Source organism: Parus major, unplaced genomic scaffold (genome assembly GCF_001522545.3).
Source record: "Parus major isolate Abel unplaced genomic scaffold, Parus_major1.1 Scaffold257, whole genome shotgun sequence".
NCBI classification, from domain to species: Eukaryota; Metazoa; Chordata; class Aves; order Passeriformes; family Paridae; genus Parus; species Parus major.
This window is the reverse complement of record NW_015379265.1, coordinates 82,863-102,000: the sequence shown is the minus strand read 5'-3', so window position 1 is coordinate 102,000 and position 19,138 is coordinate 82,863. Positions and strand designations below refer to the sequence as shown.

Here is a 19,138-nt window from a genome sequence, read left to right as displayed (position 1 = left end):
GGAGCTGGGAAGGGGCTCAGGCTGGAGCAAAGGAGGCTCAGGGGAATTTCTGGCTCTGCACAAGTCCCTGGCAGGAGGGGACAGCCGGGCTCTCCTCTCAGGGAACAGGACAAGAAGAAGCTGCTTTTCCTCCTTTCCTAGTAGGATTTTTCACGATGTAACAACTTCTGGTTTTATCTGTTTATACATGAATAATTTGCAGTTTTGCCCCAAACCAGTATCACTGAGAACAGAGACTTATCTTTTTTTACTTCTCCCATTGCCATTATGTTCCCAGAGGGCAGATACCCATGTTTTTGAAAATATTTTTCACTCATCATAGCTTAAGGATTTGTGGCTGTTTTGCTCTTTTAATACAATGTTAGATTATTCCATCTTTTTCTATTAGCATAAAATTTATAAGTTCTGCTTCATTTTTTACTTGGTTTCTCAGGTAATTTTTTCCTTTGGGCTGCATGGGAGAAAAAACAAATTAAGAAACATCTAACCAACTGAGCAAAGGAATAAAAGTAGGAAAAGTCAGTCCAACTCCTAACACTTAAACTTCATAAAGGGAATGGATCACCTTGGGGGCCAATATCCCAGAGGCAATTTACACAATTTAGATTCAATTTACACAATTAAGACAGAAAAGTCAATCTTCTGTAAAGATCTACAGAGCCCTCAAATACTCCTAAGATTCTTTAATACGAGATAAAACCACTGTGTCATGGACTGACCATCTGCAAAAAAAAAAAAAACAAACCCACAAAAAAACTATTCCATGGATAAACTACAATGGCAAAGGAAAAAAAGTTATAATTTTTATTAAATTTAATTGGAGAATTGTTGGATAAAAAAACAGATGCAGAACAATTTTGTTAAAGAGTGCTGATAAAGACAAGACAGAATACACAGTTAGATTTCATACTTTGATAAACTGTGATTTTGAAATTTATTTTTACATGTCATTTGCTCCATTTTCATTTACCTAGCCCAGCATTACACACAAGCCAAGCATAACAGTTCCAATTTTTAATAGGAGACTTCAGAAAAATTGGACAGCAATTTGCAATTTTTTAGCCATTAAGTTGTGTGTTATGTGAGGCCAAGAAACATTTTTTTCTAGATTAATAGAAGGCTTGAAATATTTTTCTTTCTAAGCTTCTTCTCCTTTTTTAACCAGAGATCAAGTATTGGAAAAACTGAGTAATTCTGAGACTACAAAGAATCTTCTCCTTCCTGACTTAACCTAAAACTTACAATGCCAGGATTCCTTAAATGTACTGTTCAAACAGAACATATCAACTAGGAAAACATCCAGCCTCTCCCTGTGTTTGTCATCAGAATCAGAATTTTGATGGGGTAAATAGAAGAGTTTTAGTTTCTCTTCTGTGGGGAGAAAAGATCAATTTAAAAGTAGCACCTTTATGTAAGTAGCAGGTGGAGGATTAAGTGAGGCATTTTTCCATCCAAAGCTTCTGCAGAGCAGGAAGCTTTTGGACAAAGGCCAGAGAGGCCAGTTTTGGGGACAGAAAGAGCTAATTGGCCATTTCAGTCAGCAGAAAATAGTGAAAATACTGTGAGGCAGCTCTGTCCAAGTGCTCACCCAACACAAATGTCAACAATACAAAGGCTTGTCCTGAGAACTGAGAATAACACATGCACACAGCTGGAGTGTTATCCTGAAACCTGTGCAAACTAGGCAATACCTGGACAACTTGGGCTGAACATTCCCCAACCTGGTCAAGTAGAGGATAAAAAAGTATTTAAGAATTTTTATTGCTCGCCCCCAGCACACACCTCAGTGCAAGCTGTTAGCATTGCCCCACACTGAAAAAAGATTTTATGTCCTCCCAATACTCAGTGCATGTGCTCTGATTACTTGGAAATTTGAGGAGGGAAAACCAGAAAAAATTGATGATGTAAATAAAATTAGTTACTATCAAAATAAGCTTTAATGGCAAAGGTTAAGGAGAAGACCTGGGTTTGAGGCATTTGTTTCAGACTGGGTTTAATTCCACTTCTCTCCAGTCTTCCAATCATCACTGTGATCATTAATCAGTCGTGATCGCTAATCAACAAGATGTAAAAAACAAGTAAAGCAGCCAGACAGCATACTATAAAAGTAGGGAATAAAGACAATGACTAAGCTTCTCCACTGAAGGCTTTCAGTACCAACTGACCTTGCTGGGTTTTCTCCTGGGTAACCTGTGCCTTGGGAGCATGAAGGGATAGGTAACAGGGGTTATATGGGCCTATTCCCATGGAGACCAACATGAGCATGACCAGGGTAATTAATTACTGCAGAGATCATGCATCAAGAACCACTGAAAAGGTGTTTCTGCTGTGACACAAATGATGAGCCACCACCCTAGTGCATTCCTAGCCACTTGGGATAAAGAAATGGGATGCACAATGACTCCTGCAATGAAGAGAATAAAATAAGTGGTCTTATTTCTGAAAAAAAAAAGAAAAAAGATGTTCTTTTCAGGCTGAGAGCCTCTTCTCTAAGGAATGAGGGGACTCAAGAACACTTCTCACCCATCATGTGAGGTAAAATCAATGTAAGCTCCACACACATCAGTGGATATCTGGTAAGAACTGGGGATGTGGGGTACATCACTCATGTCATGTAACATGAACCTGTCTGTTACCCAAACTGAATCAAAATGAACATCATTATTGGCATATTTTGTCAAATGAATGCAATTTGTGTTTTACACCTAACAGAGAGTTCAATAGTTCAGGGCATATAGCAGAATGCAGAAAGAAAAATCTATCACTGTTGCTACCAAAGTTTGAAAAAATCAAACTGTTCATGACTGCCACAGAATGACAAAATACTTTGGGCTGGATGGCACCTTAAAACAATGTCATTTCAGCTCTGAGCCAAGGGCAGGAACAACTTCCACTAGACCAGGCTGCTCCAAGCCCCGTGCAACCTGGTCAAATACCTCATTTTAATTCTTCAATTAAAAAAAAAGAATCAAAATAAAGCTATCTAAGAGCACACAAAGGCTCCAGAGGGATGTGACTAGAAATCACAGGAGGCAGAGTGGGATGATTGCTGTAACAGAGAGCAAAAGGGCACAAGGATAACAAACCCTGGTGACCCAAGTATTCATTGCATTTTCCTCTCACGAACAAGGAGAGAGATCTTGATGAACAGCCACTCTGAGATTTCAGATTTACAGGATTATTTCAGGGAAGCCACATTTAGAGCACTCTGAGAGCAAAAGGTGAATGTCAGTACTGAGTGGCATTTTTTCCCATTGTGAATTACCTGGGTGTGTATGTACCTTCTTTAATGTCATTTCACCTCTTCTTTCCTTGTTCTTCTTAAACTCAGTCTCAGGAATCCAAATCCACAAATAAATGCTGCCCTCTCCTGGCTATTTAAAGTCAGCAAATCCAACCTAGTAATTGGGCTTTATTATTGAATTAAGCAGTTAAAACAAGAGCGTGCACTGTACAGGCTGAGTTCCAACAGGGTCTAGTGCTTGTAACTGTCCTAAGAACTTAAATTTTTGACCAATCATAGATTAAAACACACTCAAAATATCAGAATAGATTTATGGCTGAGAGAGCAGGGCAGGAAACAGACTCAAGCTGAGCCAGGGAAGACATAGATTAGATATTAGGAAGTATTTTTTCATGCAGAGGGTTGCAAAACACTGGAACGAGCAGCCTAGGGCAGTGATGCAGTCACTGTCTCTGGAAGTGTTCAAAAAACGTGTGGATGTGGCACTTGAGGACGTGGTTTAGTGGTAAAACTGCTGGTGGTGCTGGGTTGCCAGTTGAACTTTATCTTAAAGGTTTCTTCCTTAATGTTTCCATGATTTTATGATTCTGTAACAATATGCCCTTTAAAACCTAATTTTTAATGCCCAAGGTTGTGTATAAACTGTTGACAAAGGAACTGCTGTTGTCTGTAACTGGGAATCACTGCACCTCATTTGCCTGGAATTCTGTAGCAGGCTAATGAGCCTCTCCTGTTGCACATCCCTGTGCCCAGCACCATTTGGGATAACACACCCACGTGTAAATCAGGCATTCTAGAGACAAACTGAGGACAGCCCCCCGGGAACAGCCAAGTATTTTGGGGTTTGTTATAATTTCTGCAAGAACTTACCAATATCATAGGCCATAAAATCTGAAGAAAAGCACTTGGCTCCGTGGCTCATGGAGGTGTCATTGTGAGTGTTTCCTCCAAACACCAGCATGGTCCCACTCACGATCACAGCTGTGTGCAAGTAGCGGAAAAATCGGCTGTCTTTCAAAATAGTCCTTCAGAAATAAAAATATATGTATTAATGAGACTGCTAAGTGCCTGGCAATGGCAAAACACTCCATAAATCCAAGCTGAAGAACATTTTGAGGGTGCAGGGAGGAGGGTGATAGTATCTAACTACTTTTCTAATGAGGTGCTTAACAATGACATTCCATACTGTTCAATTCCACCTGTAATTTCATTCTCATCTTTCCATTTGCTTTGCCAATTCATAGGAGAAATAAATCTACGAGAGCCTCTTTCCAAAGCAACAGATCTTCAAATCATCAATTCCTTCCCTAGGGATTCTCAAGTTTTCCCACTAACTTGTCTTTTGAACAAAGCCTGGGAAGGCTCCAATATTTTGTAGTAACTCTGCTTTTATAGTAACCCAAAAAATTCTTTCACACTGGGCAGCATCTGTTGCTCACAACTAAAAATTCTATTTTAAAGAAATCTATACAGCTCCTGAAAATGGAATCCTGCAGGTTAATACCTGTACAACACGCTGGCTCATCAATGACTAAATCATGGGAAGCACTAATCAAACACCACTGAGCTCAACATTAATCAGTAGGATTAATGGCACTGAACACAGAGGATCATATTTCTGAGACTTTTCCTACTTTTCTGAGAGGATTTGTGTTGAAGAAGAAGATGCTGCCCCTCTGCCCTGCTCAGGTCAGGCCCCACCTGCAGAGCTGCCCCAGGCTGGGCTGATCCCAAAGGAAAGGTGGGAATTGTGTCCCGGAGCCCCTCAGGTCAGGCCCCACCTGCAGAGCTGCCCCAGCCCCGGGGCCAAGAGCAGGAGGACGTGGAGCTGCTGGAGAGAGTCCAGAGGAGGCCCCGGAGCTGCTGCAGGGCTGGAGCCCCTCTGCTCTGGAGCCAGGCTGGGAGAGCTGGGAATGTTCCCCTGGAGAAGGGCAAAATGCAGGGAATGCTGAGAGTCCCTGCAGGGGCTCCAGGAGAGCTGGAGAGGGACTGGGGCCAAGGGCTGCAGGGACAGGAGCCAGGGAATGGCTCCCAGGGCCAGAGGACAGGGCTGGGTGGGATTTGGGCAGGGATTGTTCCTGGCAGGGTGATCAGTGCCTGTCCCAGGTGCCCAGAGCAGCCCCTGGATCCCTGGCAGTGCCCAAGGCCAGGCTGGACACTGGGGCTGGAGCTCCTGGGACAGTGAAAAGGGGTGGAATGGGTTGAGTTTTAAGGTCCCTTCTGCTAAGGAACATCAAATTGAGTGTGTGGTTGATGCACCTTTGGGACAGGATTTGTTCCAGAGGGACCTGAAGGAGCTCAAGAAGAGGGCCCATGGGAAGGTAGTGAGATTTAACAAGGAAATAGAGGGCCTAAATCACGGAAGAATAAAACAAAGAGTCAAGGACACAACAGAACACAGAGATAGAGATGACCAGAGAGTCCTACACTCTCCACTTGTTCAACAGGGCTTGTCAGACTGACAAAATAAGTGTCACAAAAGAAAATTTGTGCTGCAAGAGTTTGGAAGAACATTGTCACTTTGTTAAGTTTCTGCCTACTCAGGCAGATTTGTCCACTCCATGGCTGAAGTGGAAGATCAAATTCATCCAGAGAGGAAGTGGGGTTATTTCTGTGTGTACAACTGAGTGGGAAGGAGGGGCTGGAAATTAGTCACTCATTACCTTCCTCATCAGTACAGACTCACAAACAGATGTTGCAGAAACACAAGCTATTTTAACACCCAATAAGAGATGTAGTGACTCAAAGGTACACATGTTAACCCAAAAGACAGTCTCCTCTTCGTCAGGAGCCTTTAGAATCAATGTTAAGAAAAACACAGAATTAAGGAAAATGTATTTCACCTCTGTTGCTCCAGGCTATGAAGTGTGGCTACAGCTTTTTAATAAAACTCACCTTTGGGCTGAACAAATCCCAGAAGATTTCAGCTTAAGAAATGAACATTTCAAGCAGTTATAGAGCCAGAAGAAAATGGGGTTATAATAGAAATTCTTTTACAGCCTTAACTGCAGAATCATTATCACTTGCTTGACCGCAGTAACTGCACTCATATGCACAGGCTGTATGCCTAGCATGAAAAAAACATCAAATATTTTCCTTTTCAGCTTGAATCAAACAAAAGATTAAAATGGACCTCTTGGCTTGTTCAGAGCCCTGATGATATTGATTGTATCATTCTCTATTCATAACGGGACGTAAAAACAAGAGATCCAAGATCACAGCATCTATCCTGAATTCAGGTATGTATAAGCCACTGTACCCTTATCAAACACCCATTATCTTGTTCATAGAAACAAAACTGACAGGGGAGTAAACAGGAAAAAGACAGAAGAAGAACCACTTACCACATACGGGAATCAACTTCATATTTGTACAAATCATCTGCCAGCCTGTACTTGTTGGCACTGAACGCTTTGTAACCCCCATGGATGTAGATTGATCTCGTATTTGGATCATAAACACTGCTGTGACCATATCCTCCTTGCACCAAAGCTCCACTCGTCTGTAAGATGCTCCAGGTATTTGTCACTGAAAAATATCAGTGACAAAACATGGTTAACTTCTCAGCATTAATAACTCATCAACAATGTGGTGAAATAAACTGGGATTCCCTTGACTCGGATCTAGACACTGCCTCTATCACTTCATATTCAGAAACATTCTCCTTCAAAAAGTCTGTTGTCAAGAAGCATTGCCAGGTATTTTTAGTTGGAGCAGAAATACCTCTTCCACAGTCATTTATTACATTTTGCACACAAGCTAATAAGTAAATGAGAAATAAAAACTAGACAGATAATAGATTGCATTTCAATGACATGAAAATGCCAGTGTTAGCATTCAGGAACACACATCATCACAGAATGGTTACATGAAGGTGCTTTATTAAAGAGGTCTGGGTGTCAGGGGTGCACATGCCCAAATCTGACCCGCCTTGGTTTTGAGCTGAACATGTTTTTATATTCTATCATTATATAACTTACATATTAATTATTAAGCTTACATTGTTCTATTGCATGCATTGATTTTACCCAAGCATGGATTTCTCATGATCCCCCCAAACTGCTAACATAGCTTCTCATGATTCTTTAAACAATAATTATATTCAATCACATCTAACAATTGTATTATTTATCATATACTGACTACACAGGTGCAGTTTCACATGATTTTAGCAAGCACAAGGCCTAACACTTCCCAGGGCCTACTTTTAACACTTTTCCCAGGGCTTGCCAAGCCTAACTTTCTTTCTAACTCCTCAAATTTTATATGATTTTAAGATCTCTTACTATCACCAGCACTGTGATTTGATTTGGAATGGGACTCAAGAGCACCTTTACATTATATATGTATATATATAAATATATATATAAAGCCAGACAGCACTGAAGCCAAGTCTGACTGTGAAGAACACTGCAGATAAAAACTAACATGTGATTCATGATCCTATATCTCACTCACTAAAATAACACTGGTCTGAAGCACTTTAGACGTATTATAATGACAACTGAAATAAAAATACCAGATTACACACCAAATTACTCTGTAGTAAGTGCTGAATGAAACACTTGTATACAAGCTTCCCAACTCCAGGCCAGAGCAGGCACACAAACAGCAAAGGAACTGAACAGTCTGCAAGATCACACATGGCAAAAACAAATCACTGCCCCAACACACTCTGATTCTCTCTGGATTTCTCATAGAGGAAAAAATCTCGCCCACATGGACTGCAGAGAATCAGGCTCCAGTAGATCCTCTGGATCAGCATGACTGGAGGACAAGGATAGCAGGTCCAAAGTGCAGACAGGGCCATTATTCCTGAGAATAAACAGCACATTCCTGTTGTGAACTTCCTGTGCTTAACTAGGATGTCTACATGGTCTGTGGAGCCAGGAACGTGCCTCCACTTCTGAGTTAGGTAGAAGTTCAGTTTACCTTAAAAGCTTCCTGTGCTTCTCCACTGGTGATAGCAGAAATCTCTGGATCCCAAAATCAGAGCCTGGACTATTCCAGGATATGGGAGTCAGATCCTATCAGGGATATGGGAATCCAGAAATTCAGCACCTGTTTCCCACAGCATCTGCTGCTGGGGACATGGGTGTCAGGTTCAGCAGATATTTGGTCTGAATTGTTACAGCCATTATCATAATTGCAGAATTGAAAAATAATTTCAGAGGTGTATGTTTTGTCAGAGGAAGAGAGAAAAATTAATCTAAATTGTCCCAGAGCTGCCCTGCTTTACCTCTCAGTTACAGCTTTATGTCTTTGGGACCTAAAACCGTGTATAAAGCTGGAGGCATGTGGCTGTCTGCTCAAAACATATACAAATATGTTAGGTTCAACTACCTGTAAATACAAACAGGAGGAAGAGAACACATTTGCCTGTGTTTTGCTATCTGAACATGAGCCATTTAAATAACCTTCAAACCAACTCTTATACTTGAAGGGACTGGCAGGAGGGCCCCACTCACCCAGGTTGTACTCCTGGACGTTGCTGATGTAGCCGTAGAGGGGGCAGTGCCCAAACAGGACGAGCATGACGGTGCTGTTGTCGTGCAGCGTGACGATGTGTGCCGAGTGCCCCACCACGGCGTACTGCTCCTTGGCCTTGGGCACCACCGCGGCCCAGCTCAGCCTGGGGATATGGAACACCCACAGCTGGCTGCTCACGTTCCCCGTCGCGTCTATCTTACCACCGTACATGTAGATCTTATCCTGAAAGAGGGCAGACAAAAGAAGGCCAAGGAGCTCAGCATTTAGGAAGCAGCTATTTGGTAAGGAATTAAGCTGCTGGTCTGAAGTTACTTAATAAAGTCCCCTGTGGACAAGGGCCTGGAGTGACAGAACACAGGGAATGTCTTCCCACTGCCAGAGGGCAGGATTAGATGGGATACTGAGAAGAAATTCTTCCCTGTGAGGGTGGGGAGGCCCTGGCACAGGGTGCCCAGAGCAGTTGTGGCTGCCCCATCCCTGGCAGTGTCCAAGACCAGGCTGTATGGGGCTTGACCCATCTGGGATAGTGGAAGGTCTCTGACCACAGCAGGGGATCGGGACTAGATGATCTTTTACATCCCTCCCAACTCAAACCATTTTCTGATTCCATGATGAATTTCCGTGTTTTGAGGTTCTTCAAGTGCTCTGTTTGTGAATGACAGTGTGTGGAGTTTTTTGAGTCTTTATGATTAAGTTTTACACTGTTTGAGCTATATAACATTCCAAAACCCATAGATCAATAAAGGATCAGCTCATTTCCTTTCCAAAGACTTTGTCATCCTGTTGTCACATGGCATGCACTCACAGCAAGGCACACAGGTGAGAAAGGAGGTAAAAACAGTCAAATCCACTTGCTGTGTCAGATGCCAGAAGATCAGATTCACAAGTTTACTTGCACAACAAGTAACAAAAATCCCTAATTCCCCAGCTCTGCTTTGGTATCTTGGACAACAGAGCTTATAAAAATATTCACGTGATCTAAAGCAAAGGCAGCAAACTCAGCCTCACAGATGTCTTGTCAGCACAGAGAGCAAGAAAGAAATGACCTCACTGACCTCAGTCATCTTCAAAATCCCTGGAAGAAGGGCAAGAAGGAACACACAGGCAGAGACACTACAGACTTCCACGGGCACCCACCCAAGGATTCCCTGGAGCACAAAGGTACAGCCTGGGCCGAGCAGGGACAAGCCTCTGAATGAGGAACTCTTCTCCCCAAAGCAAGACTGATCTGGGGACAGGAGGGGGAAGCAGAATAGAAGAAGGGGAAATCAGCTGGGAAGGGAGTCTAGAACACTGAGCTTACCTTGTGCAATGCCAGTGAATGACCATATCTCATCTCTACTGTGTTCACAGAGTTGTTCAGTGGAAGCCACTCTTCAGAAATAAGATCATACCTGTATAATAAAAACTGAATTATTTTCCAAAGAACAGATATTAAAGCTGAGAATATGATTTCTTGTCCTTTCTATAATTTGGGGAAAATTATTTACCAATAGAATATGTTAGATATAATTATTTATTGAAATAATAAATCCTGCCATGATTTCAGCATGCACAAGGCTTACAAAAACTACTTATGGGTTAAAAAAAAATCCAGTTGAGCCTGCTCTGTTACTCAACATCCACATATTGATTTCCTTTTCCCTGTTTCCTTTTCAATAGAAACCCGAGAGCTAATGCATTGCCTATTAATCTGTGACAACCTACACCATCCCTCCCTCAAAAAAGTAGGAAAACTCTACACTAAACTTAGGTAATTTCCAACTACTTGTTTAGAAACACTCTGCCAGTTCTTAAAAAGCACTTTTTAATTATGTCTTTGCCATTCACACTTAAAATATCATAAACCCTCTGCCCTGAAAATGGCTTGTGGCTTTTTGTTTAAAATAAGGCACTATATTTGCCAGGCTTAGGGCCTTGTGAGATAAAATCATCTCTGAGAAAGCATCCAACAAAGCCATAGGGCATCCTATTAAAACATGAGGCGTGACTTTGTAGGAGTAAATTGCTGGTGCAACTAGCAACTGCTCTACATTAAAATGTGTGTTTTCAGCTCCTCTTCCCCTATAAGAACTATTACCTCAGGATGTGAGTGCAGAATGCACAGCTCTCACTTAGGTCCCTCAAAGTGAGGTATGTGAGTACCCCAGAAAAAAAAATCCAGCTTTTGCCTAGATCTGCCCTAATACAATACAAAAGCTGGGTTTTTTAATGGAGTATTCCCATGAAAAACATGATTATTACTTGATATTTTAGTTACTGTTAAACCTCCTCAAACAATTGCATAAATGTCCTCAACCTAACGCCAGTCCCTGTTTGGTGTCCCATCCACTGAGGATAACCACCCAGAGTAATCAGTATGTGTTAATTAAGGAGCCAAAAACTCAAGTCACATAGACACAACACAGGGAAGGGCTAAAAATACTGAAGCAAAACTACCCTCTTTGAATATGAGGCTAGACATAATTTAGGAGCTGGCCCAGAAATATACAGAGAATAGTTAAATGCTGTCAGATACAGATGAATCAAAAACTCACTGAACATCAGGAACCTTATGCTTTTCCAAAATTAGCACCCCTCAGCAAGATTTTCCCCCATCTCAAACGTGAGCCTGAGTTTTTATTATGGTTATTTCCCTCGGAGATGAAACATAGACCAAAGCAAAGCATGTCAGCTGGCATTTCCTAAAAATAACTCTCAAATCTAAGTTCCTCTCCTTAGTTTCGATTATCTGGGTTTATACTCACGCTAAAACCTTCTGAGAGTCAGAATGATTGAAGACATAGCCTCCAACAATCCACATTTTATTGTCATGGATGACAGTTTTGTGAGATGCTCTAGGAAGTTTTGGAAGAGTGTATTCCTCCCGGGTCCAAAATGACTGGTTTGCAGGAAGAGGAATTGAACAGCCAGGACCTGGGAAAAGAAGATTTCAAACATGTTTTTTCCAAAGCCTGTATTTCAGTTGGAAGTCAGTCTCCTGCTAGTGTTGTAGCTGGTTGCATTTAATATGAGACTAATTCCACATGTCAGTAGGTCTTTGCAAAGGAAAAATGTATGTTCAGGCCAAATCATAGCAGCCAATCAGGCTGGACGTGGCTGAGCAGCTCCACTGGACATGAGAACAAGGAGTTTTACATGTCCAAACAGATCAACTATGGCAACCACGCTTAAATTTGCTTTAGGTGCATAGGAATGAGGTTTGAAGGGATGCCTGCACACCACAGGCTGGTCCCACTTTAGATGGTGACAAAGTTGTTTTTAAAAGCAATCGTAAGAATCACAGAATCACAGACTGGTATGGGTTGGAAAGATCCCCTTCCAGCCCCCTGCCATAGACAGAGAAACCTTGCACTATCCCAGTTTGCTCCAAGCCCTGTCCAACCTGCCCTTGGACACTGCCAGGAATCCAGGGACAGACACAGCTGCTGTGGCCACTCTTTGCCAGGGTGTCATCACCCTCATTGTAAAATACTTCCTCCTTACATCTAATCTGAAACAACCCAGTTTCAATTTAAAGTCATTCCCCTTTGTCCTGGCACTCCAGGGCCTTGTCCAAAGTCCTTCTCCAGCTATCATCAAGGCCCTTTGGGCACTAGAAGTGGCTCTGAGGTCTCCCTAGAGCCTTCTCTTCTCCACACTAACATCCCCAGCTCTCCCAAACTGTCTCCAGAGCTGAGAGGCTCCTGCCCTTGGAGCCTCTCTGTGGCCTCCTCTCCAGCATATCCATCCTTCCAAATGAAGTGTGATCTTTTAAATTTTAAAAGCAGATACTCTGTTTGTAGTCAAAATGCTAATATTTGTCACATAGAACATTCCCAGGTACTCCCAATTAAACTGCCAGTTCCATACACAGAAAATGCTCCCCAAAAGTTCTGTATATTCACCAGGAGACTCACCTTGCCAGCCTGCAGAGCACAAACATGCTTTAGAGCCATTGGGGTTGCACTGGCCTCTCTCAGGTGCCCCACAGTTCTCCGGGCAGTAGGGAATGTCACAAGCCTCTCCCTTCCAGTGCTCGGCGCACTCACACTGCAGGGCCATGGTGCTGCTGTTGAGCCTGCACTCCCCTTGGCCAGAGCAGTTATTGGGACACATATTGAAACTGGGGACACAGCACAAAGCAGTTTGGCAGGAAGGAAGCAGATTCCCAAGAATTATTAACAAAGGCAAGAGTGACACTGAAGAAAGTTGACACAAATCTTTACAAACCAAGAGACAATCATCTGGTACCTGGTATGATGGACCGTAGAGATTTGTACTCAATTCCTACAAAACTGCTTCACTTCACAAATTAAACTCTCAGCTCCTCTGAGAAAATTACCAATATGATTTTTAGCCATTTGTAAGGCAAATGATTTGCCTTAAAACACCCAACAGTTAGTGAGGACTTTAATCAGAATATAAGGTTACTGTGGTGTCTGTGCAATCTATACTCAAACTGCTCACAATTAGGTGCTATTCTAGGATCTTCTTACCAAGAGAACAACTGGAGATGAAACTCAAGCAAAAGACGTGCCTGGTTTAAGTAATTTCTGATTTTATATCTGCAACGTATCTGAGGCAAAACCAGATACATCTTCGGTAAAGGTCCAAATTTTGAGATCATATTAGTTTCCAGACTCCAGTTTTTCTGGTATATCAACCAGAATCATTCACAGATGGGAATTACTACCCATTTTTCTCACTGTAATTGGCTCCAAGACATAATTTCACAAGTGTTTGTTGAGTCCCTACACCCAATAGTAACTATGAAGATTCTTATGTATCATTTAATCTACTTGCTGAAAAAAATGTTATGAGGAAGCCAAAGAACCAGAACACAAAGCAGCACTTGAAAATGGTTTGAAATTATTAAGAAAATGGAGAATTAAAAGAATATTGTTCTTGAAGAGAGTATTTTATTCCAATGGTGCAAAACCAACAGCTGGCAGTAGATGGAGTCTTGGTTTATGCAATCATTTGGACTTGGAAAACACTGCCTCTTCAGCTCTTCTGATTTAAGTAACATTGCAAAGGCTCCTCATCTTCTTATGGAGCTTTCAAGGGGCGCTGGATGCCCCCTATTTTTAAAGAATTCACTCTTATGTGGATTATTAAGCACATATTTATGTTCTTACTAAAGGTGAAAGCACCGAGACTTGATATTCAAAAACTAAGCTCCTTATTTTAAGAGAGACCCAATTTTTGCAAGTTGTGCAAGTTTTTCAGTTGTGACTGAAGTTTTCCCAGCTGTTTTTTCTGAAATGGGTGAGACTTTTGGCAGGTTATTCCCAAACTAAATCCCCCAGTGTGACACAAACATAACTTGCATCTGTAGAACCAAAAAAATGCGAAGCTCACGAGCCCTGCAGAAGCAAAACCTTCCACCTCTGTGAGTATGTCCACACATTTCCCTCAAGACAAAACCTTTCTAAAAGCAGCTGATGAATTAGGGAGCACACCAGAATTACTTTTAAAAAGCTCATCAATGAGGACTAAATACATGTCAGTGAACAGAAAGCATCCATCTGTTTAGAACATGAATGAAAGAATATAAAACCAGTCCAAAACAAAGAAGGGATTTGATCCAGGGATTGAATAAGAAAGCACAGCCCAAGGTAAGGATGCTCGAGAGCAGGTTCAGCCCAGTCTCTCAAGTGAAAAGTGTGGCTGATGGAAAAGTGTTTGTGCAGAAATATCCCTGCAGAACACTCAAGAGCACAGATGTGCACAAAACATCCATTCTTGTTGATTAGATATAATCAAACTGATATAATAACATAAAGTAAATAATAAGATGTCTTTTGGAACAAATATTTGTTCACACTTGCAATTGAAAAGTTACAACATTGAGGACATGCCACTTATTAGCTGTTGCAGGGGTACAACAAAGACAAAACTCTTCATTTCAGGTGTCTGCTCGTAATTACACACTTCAATGGCAATTGCTTATTTCAAAACAAAAGTGAAAAAAGGGGAAAACTCCTTTTGCTCAACCTTCAGCATTACTGTGGAGTGGTGCCACTTACTTATAGGTGATGTTAAACCCTGTGAGATTATAGGCAGCATCACTGAAGAAATGTAGAAGAGCATATCCAGAAGTAGCTACAACTTCGGGTACTGTTTCATTGCTGTCTTTCTCAGGAACAATAAGACCACTGGAAAAGTAAAAGAACAATATTAGAAGTGAAATAAAAGGGAGCAAAGCAACAAGAGTAAATACATCAGTACTTTAAATAAAATAATTTAATTTCAATAAAATAACTGAAATTTGATGTATTTCCATTATTTAAAGTATAAGATATTTGTGGAATCATAAATAAATGTATATGGAAAGTATTTAACCTAAGAAAACCTGAAGCTATCCAGAACAGCTTCAGGTAGTTATCCTTAATAGCAGATAGTTATCAAAAACCTTTCCCCTTGTTACTCAGCAATAAATTAAGCAAGTCCCATTCATAAAACAAGGTGGCATGTTTAGAAACAGAAATTACTGTGTCCCAGAAGAATAAAATCTGTATTATGAAATCAAACTAAAGATCTCCTCCTGACTGTGGGCTACACAAATGACTGGGAATGGCTGTGACAAATCAAGCAAGTACAGAGCATTTTGGTGATGTGTAGTTCACCTTCCAGACACCCAGTTCACATGCTTAGACTTGGAGAATGCACCCAAATCAGAACAGTTAAATAAACCATGCTTCTATCCAATTCCTTTCTTGATCATTTTCACCTGAAAAAATCTATAGCAGTGAGGTTAACAATTTACAATAGCAGATAAAGGATTACTCCATTCAATTTTGGCTTGCTGCCTCTTGGGTTCCCTTTCTATGAGAAATATGAACAGCCAGACATAGAATCACAGACTTGTTTGCATTAGAAACTTAAACCAGAGATTTAAAGCTCATCTCATCTCACCCCCTGCCATGGGCAGGGACCCTGTCCACTGTCCCAGGAGCTCCAGCCCCAATGTCCAGCCTGGCCTTGGGCACTGCCAGGGATCCAGGGACAGCCCCAGCTGCTCTGGGCTCCTGTGCCAGGCACTGCCCACCCTGCCAGGAACAATCCCTGCCCAAGATCCCAGCCCAATCTCCCCTTTCCCAGTGGAAGCCATTCCCTGGCTCCTGTCCCTGCAGCCCTTGGCCCCAGTCCCTCTCCAGCTCTCCTGGAGCCCCTGCAGGGACTCTCAGCATTCCCTGCATTTTGCCCTTCTCCAGGGGAACATTCCCAGCTCTCCCAGCCTGGCTCCAGAGCAGAGGGGCTCCAGCCCTGCAGCAGCTCCGGGGCCTCCTCTGGACTCTCTCCAGCAGCTCCACGTCCTCCTGCTCTTGGCCCCGGGGCTGGGGCAGCTCTGCAGGTGGGGCCTGACCTGAGGGGCTCCGGGACACAATTCCCACCTTTCCTTTGGGATCAGCCCAGCCTGGGGCAGCTCTGCAGGTGGGGCCTGACCTGAGCAGGGCAGAGGGGCAGAATCCCCCCTCCCCTGCTGCCCACGCTGGGATCAGCCCAGGGCATGAGGGGCAATTCTGGGTCCCAGCCCACAAGGCCAGGGCATGTCCAGTTTCTTACCCACCAGCATCACCAAGTCCTTCTCCCCAGGGCTGTCCTCAATCTCTCCATCCCCCAGTCTGTTCTCACACTTGGGATTGCTCCAGTCTGATGCAGGATCTTGCACTTGGCCTTGTTGAATCTCATGAGGTTCCTACAGTGCCATTCCTTGAGCCTGTCCAGGTCCCTCTGGATGCCATCTCATCCCTCAGGCATCTCAACTGCACCACATCTTCCCATCATCCCTTCTTTTATAAGCTCCACCTAACTCATTATATCCATGTTTGTTGTCTTTTCTGTCATAGCAGCCTGTTACGCTCTCAACTCCCACCTCATTCTTTGCTTCGCACTTCTGGATGACTTTGGCTGTTTCTCTCACCCTTCCAGGCTCTCTGAGATCCTCCAGCCTTTTCGTTTTCCAAGACTGGCAGAGAGAAGCAAAGATGGTGGGCAAGACTATCTACAGTATTCCAGACACACTACAGATTCATATAATGGTTTGTCAAAATAATTGGAGTAAACTGACAAACTAAAATGAGCTTTGAAAAAGCTTCCTACCTGTTTACCTATTGTACTAAATCCTTCGTATCTGAGAGGGAATGTTTATTCTTCATTTAACGGAAGTCTGACAAAACCAAAACGAAAAGGTTGATTCCTCCCTCATACAGAACACATCACAGTGGGCACAAATTCAAAGTCTACTGCATTTATGTTTTTAAAAGCCTTTATCCATGTACAGCACATTGTCTACCACCCCCTGTTCACAGTCAGCTGCTATTTTCCTGTACAGATCCATCTTTCCCATGCCTCACACCCATTTTCAAAGGCAAAGTCAAAGCTCTGTGACAAGCAGAGACTTCCAGTTGCAGAGCAGAGCGTGTCAGGCAGGGAAATAGAGGCGGCTCCAGCCGCTTTCCCAGGAAAACAGCCCAGCCTTGTCCAATGCCCTGCGACTCCTGAGTATCCAAGGCCACCATCAACTAAAAAGCAATAATGAAAAGAATTTCCCCCCAAAGAAGAACTTCCTTTTCCTCTTTTCACATCTATCTGGAATAGAAAGCAAATGCACTTGAAGTTTCCTAGGACAGAGTAAATGAGTTTATCTGCCCAAGGAAATCACTCCCAGCTATCCACAGCACCCATTAATACCACCCAAAAAGCACTTTTTTGTGACTTGAATCTTTCTAACCCCATGATAGAACTGTGTGTTCCAAGAACAGAATAGACACCCAGTGATCCTCTTTGCTATAATTTTTGGGGTATTTGCACCAAAACCAGCAGATGAACGAGCTACCTACAGCAGGATCACACTGCAAACTGCACTACAGCCCTACCTACACAACAAGTCCTATGGTAGACAAAAAGATACCCTACATTTTACCAACACACCATAAAATCACTGCAACCTGATCCCATGTTTTGGCTAAACAACTCCAGCACATCTGCTCATATTTCTTTATGAGAAAGCCAAATTTCTCCCTGGTGCTCATTTGCTTCTCAAGGATATGGGATTAAACACAAAATTAATTCTCTTTTCATGTCTCTGGAAGAGGTGCCTTGTTTCCTTCACATTTGAGACTTCTGAAGTTTCCCTCTCCCAAAAGACCATCCCCCACAAAACCAAAGAACAAAAAGCCTAACAAACTTCTTGTTTGGTTCATAATACTCCTTTGTAATGGACACGATAGGACAGTACATCTCAGGATAGCAAACATTTGAAAATAATTTCGGTAAGGCAAACTGCAGGTCAGGGACAAGAAAAAAATTGCTTTGTTCTCATTTCTTCTTCAGCACTTACCACTAATATTACAAGGCAAAGTAAGTGGAAGGCAAGACAAAAATTCCCTTCAATAATCTTTCCTAATAAAAGGACTATGACTACACAGTGCTTTGATTTCTCATGGAAATCTCAAATTTGGGATTTGTTTGACAAGAACACAGGTACCTCCGTAACAATGCTTGCATCCCACTTACTCCCTGTTTGTATCTTTTTCTGGTGATTCATGTGTAAATAACTAAAAAGGATGTTACTCCACCCACACAAATTTAAAACAGTCTAAGAAAACTTAATCATAGAATTGTCTGGGTTGGAAGAGACCTTAAAGGTCATCTAGTCAAACACCTGCCATGGGCAGAGACACCTTCCACCATACCACCATACCAGGCTGCTCCAAGTCCCATCCAACCTGGCCTTGAACATTTCCAGGGAGAGGGCATTTTTATTTCTTTCAGAGAAAACCATGAAGAGAACACAACACAGTGGGAATGATCAGATCCCTGAAAGGCTGAACCTCAAAAATAGTGAATAAATCAGCACGCACCCAGCATCATATGGAATAAACAGAAGCACAAACAGGATTTACATCTGCCATGAAAAACAATCCAACAGGCAGAATCAGAATGATAAAGGATTATGCAAAACATCCTCTAAATTATGATCCAGAATCTCTAAGCAACTCAACTCCGGCCAAGATTAGCATGTTTCACAACATGCTGCTTTTATTTCCTTTCTTAAGGTTTCAAAACATTTTGCAACCATCTCTACTCCAAAGCAAACAAACACTCCTACTCAGCTCAGCTGCCCAGTGACACCCAGGGAATGGCAAACCTCTGCTTTGGACTGAAATAACATCTGTTTTCTGTACTCTGGATTGGTGAAGTCAGTGGCAGAAAGTAAAACAGTATCAGAGAATCAACAAAATATATAATGTCCTGAGTTGGAAGAAACTTCAAAGATCCTCTTGTTCCACCCCAGCCATGGCAGGGACAGCTCCCCCTGTCCCAGGAGCTCCAGCCCCAGTGTCCAGCCTGGCCTTGGGCACTGCCAGGGATCCAGGGGCTGCTCTGGGCTCCTGGGACAGCCCTGCCCACCCT

General features: G+C 42.5%; 1 protein-coding gene across 3 annotated transcripts in view; it reads right to left on the bottom strand.

Annotated features, from left to right (window-relative positions):
• Positions 1-19,138, bottom strand: part of ATRN (attractin) — a 151,863-nt gene that overhangs the window by 89,721 nt on the left and 43,004 nt on the right. For all 3 annotated transcript variants that reach the window (XM_033511471.1, XM_033511472.1, XM_033511473.1), the window contains exons 4-10: positions 14,746-14,874; positions 12,634-12,839; positions 11,482-11,650; positions 10,038-10,128; positions 8,713-8,956; positions 6,589-6,772; positions 4,115-4,269 (exon numbers count right to left, since the gene is read on the bottom strand). In XM_033511471.1, coding sequence (XP_033367362.1) covers positions 4,115-4,269; positions 6,589-6,772; positions 8,713-8,956; positions 10,038-10,128; positions 11,482-11,650; positions 12,634-12,839; positions 14,746-14,874 — 1,178 coding nt within the window. The remainder of the gene's footprint in view (positions 1-4,114; positions 4,270-6,588; positions 6,773-8,712; positions 8,957-10,037; positions 10,129-11,481; positions 11,651-12,633; positions 12,840-14,745; positions 14,875-19,138) is intronic.